At 57.1% G+C, this 3,430-nt stretch overlaps 1 protein-coding gene across 1 annotated transcript in view; it reads left to right on the top strand.

Annotated features, from left to right (window-relative positions):
• Positions 1–1,329: 1,329 nt before the first annotated feature.
• The window catches only part of LOC127750732 (dipeptidyl aminopeptidase-like protein 6), a 53,677-nt gene continuing 51,576 nt past the window's right edge, over positions 1,330–3,430 (top strand). The window contains exon 1 of the mRNA XM_052273100.1: positions 1,330–1,708. Coding sequence (XP_052129060.1) covers positions 1,466–1,708 — 243 coding nt within the window. The 5' untranslated portion in view covers positions 1,330–1,465. The remainder of the gene's footprint in view (positions 1,709–3,430) is intronic.

Here is a 3,430-nt window from a genome sequence, read left to right on the forward strand (position 1 = left end):
CGCCATCTCGATGCTCTGCCGAAGTAACGAATTTTCGACAGCCATACCACCGGCTGCTTGAATAAAGACACAATTTTACACAGAACAGGTACTACTTCCTTTTATGAAGCGAATCAAGAAGAGCAAATATCCCGTTGAAACTCGATATGGTTCTCTTGCTTCATTGGGTTCAGTTTCCAGTTTTCCTCACATAAGGCCTCTCGCGTTGCGTTTTTTTTTTTTTCTATGTTGGCTCAAGTGAAATAGGGGACCGTGAGCGCGCGCCTGTGTGTGTACGTACATGTGTGCACGTCGCAGCGCGCGCCCTCACCGTAACGACCCATCTCGTGTGTCAAATAACCATCGCCACATCTCATCGCCAACGCAACCCTGTCGTCCCTCTACACGCGCGCGCCTGTGTGTGTGTGTGTGTGTGTGTGTGTGTGTGTGTGTGTGTGTGTGTGTGTGATTGTGTGTGTGTGTGTGTGTGTGCAGGGGGTGGGGCTGCGTGTGTGGAGCACCAGAGGCTGCTTGCTTGTATACTGAGGGACGGCGGGCGAGGAGTACTAGTCAAGTGATTGGATGGGTGAGATCAGATGGGCAGGCACGCTGGGTATGGAGGGAGAGGGATTGCCGAGTGATTTGTTGTTGACTGTACATCACAATAAGCCGCACTGGAAGGCAGCTCCTCTCTACTCCGCCGCCTGCGCGGCGCCCGCCCCCTCACACGTCGTTGAATTTTAGGATGTGTTCCGGATCAATCATTTCGATCGAGGACGCCTTTCTGTATTGACTTTTTGTAGGACTCATTTTTGCACGCGCTTTTGGGCCTTGAATCCTCTTTGACTTGGAAAAAGAACTTTCTCCACTTTGTTACTTTGTAAGCAGTTTGCGTTTGCCATTCACGTGACAATTATAATGTAAATCAAACGACTATTCCCAGTGAAGTAGCATATATTGACCAGAGAACACTTCAGGTTACGAAACTTACTGACGGCAAAAAGAATAACCTCACCGAGAAAAGGGATGGGTAATAAAAGAGTGAAGGGAGGTGTTTTATTCTCGGTTTGTTACCCTGTTGTTGTGTTGGTCCACCCTAATCAAGACGGCCTCGGCAGCCAACTAACGTTGACGGATGCCTGGGCAAGGCCGGGGTCAGGCCTGGCGCGGGCGCGCTGCCAGCCGCGCTTGCATCGCAGAGCGGCGGCCGCTGGACACGAGCCACACCCAATAGGCGGGCGGAGCAGTGTCGATAACCGCCCCCTCTCTGCCCTCGGCGGGGCGGGGCGCGGCGGGGCGGGGCAGGCCGCGGTGGGGCTCGACGGCCACCCCGGCGGCCGGCGCCGGTGCCCGGCCCGATAGTGACCCGGTCGTGTCGCTAGCGTGCGGATGAGCGATACCGGTCACCGCCCTGGCCGCCGGTGCCACCGGTTGACGGCCTGCTGGTGACCTCGCCGCTGACGTTCCCCCCGCGTCGTCCGCCACCATGGGGGTGCGCGCCGTGCTCCGTCGCGACGCCTCCCGCGCCTCGTCGCTACGGAGCTACGTGGTCGCGGGCCGGGGCGTCGTCGGCGCCGCCGGAGGGTCCTCCTCCCGCGGGGGCGGCGACTCCCCCGTGCCCCTGAGGCCGCCGATGACGCCCCAGGCGTCCATCACCAAGGCCTCCACCTGCGCCAAGCCGCACACCCTTCACCGCATGCCCAGCAAGCTCAGGAGGCTCTCGTCCTTGGTGAGAGGCTCTATCGCGCGGGGAGATAAATCACGTGTGTGTGTGTGTGTGTGTGTGTGTGAAGTGGTGCCGTTGTATCCAAACCCCGGGGGCCAAAAACTACCCCGCCTAGTGCTTGCCATCACCACGGGGACGGTTGCGACGCAGAGGGCTGTCACGACGTCATATTCCTCCCCAACCTCCTACCTCTCGCTCCCTATCCTCCCCCCTCCCCCTTCACCTTTGCGGCGCTTTTGCAGGTTTATGAATTACTTAAACCACAACGAGCCGGCGGCGGCGCGGAGGGGAATAAAAAGTATTGGCGGGGCCGAGGGGGTCGTACCGTTGTGGTGTGTGAGTGTGCGTGCGAGCGAGCCGGCGAACGTCCCGGCCGGCGGTCGACCCGACGGCAATCAATACCGCCCCTGTCTAGACGGCCGCGGCGTGGCCGGTGTGCAGCCCGCGCTACGCCACGCCACGCCACCACGCGATTCTCGCAAATTAATTAGAGGATCGTTCAGAAAGTACCTCTCCGTTCTCCGCAGAATCTTCGTCATCGGCGAATGACGACGGGAGAGCTGGGCGCCTGCGAGACTCGGGGTAGGCCACCCCGCAGTCCACGCATGCGCTGCAGGCGAGATGTTGCCTACCTAGCAGGCGCTCTGACCAGCTCGCGTAGGCGCACGGAGCTACGTGAGCTGTCTCGTAACGTCTACGGCGGAGTACTTTTTGGATGATCCGTACCGAGCCTCCGGCTCCTTATCTCTATCTCCATTCACTGCACACTGTCCACGGACAAAGAATGAAAGACTTCCAGGCATCTCTCTCATATTATTTCTATGTTTTCGAGAGCGGTATTGTACGCGATCGGGACTCTTAAGTCCTTATGTACAGTACTTTAAACAATAAACAATCAATCAATCAATCAATCATGATGTTGTGACTCTGACATTATTGTGTGTTTCGTACTCAATGGCGAGCACCGCAGTCGGTCGTGCAGGATGATATCATTATCTAATTCGTTTTGTTACTGTTTTTCGTGGTGCGCCGTCGAACGAGATGAGAACCCGCCATCTCGATGCTCTGCCGAAGTAACGAATTTCTTCCTTTTTCCGGCGGATCCGTCCCTTTTCCACTCTCTTTGCGGCTTTCCCCTGGTTTCTTTCTGTTTTCTTCTCGTCACCGACGCGGCTCAGCGCAAGATTGGCGCTGGCAGGTTGGCTGTCGCCCGCGCGGCCTCCGTCCCCGAAGCGAAGTTACCGCGGATAGATATACAACGTACGTGTGGCGCTACCTACAGTTGTTTTGTCGCTCAGCCCCCCCGCCCCCACTTTTCTCACTCGCTCTCTTTCTCTCTCATTCACTCTCACACGCACAGAGAGAGAGAGAGAGAGAGAGAGAGAGAGAGAGAGAGAGAGAGAGAGAGAGAGAGAGTACACTCGGCCGCGCACGGCACAGTTCTGACAGTTTCTCTAGAACAGTAAATGATGTTACAGTCCCGCACTGCTCTCCCCGGCTCTGCGGCCCGTATACGCCCGCCGCGCCCCTACAGGAGCACTCCCCGCACAACTCTTGTTAGCCAGCAGACTATTGCTTTGCCACATACGCACACTTGCAAGCTTACGCGAAGTGGAGCGAGCAGGCTTACCTTGCTCGCCGAGATGCTTTGTGACGCAAATGTGATTACAATGATCACTATCACCCGAGACAACAAGCATGGCTTTAGCTCTGCGTACCGTGCAA

This window comes from Frankliniella occidentalis, unplaced genomic scaffold (assembly GCF_000697945.3).
Source record: "Frankliniella occidentalis isolate FOCC.00 unplaced genomic scaffold, Focc_3.1 Scaffold247, whole genome shotgun sequence".
In the NCBI taxonomy this organism is placed as follows: Eukaryota; Metazoa; Arthropoda; class Insecta; order Thysanoptera; family Thripidae; genus Frankliniella; species Frankliniella occidentalis.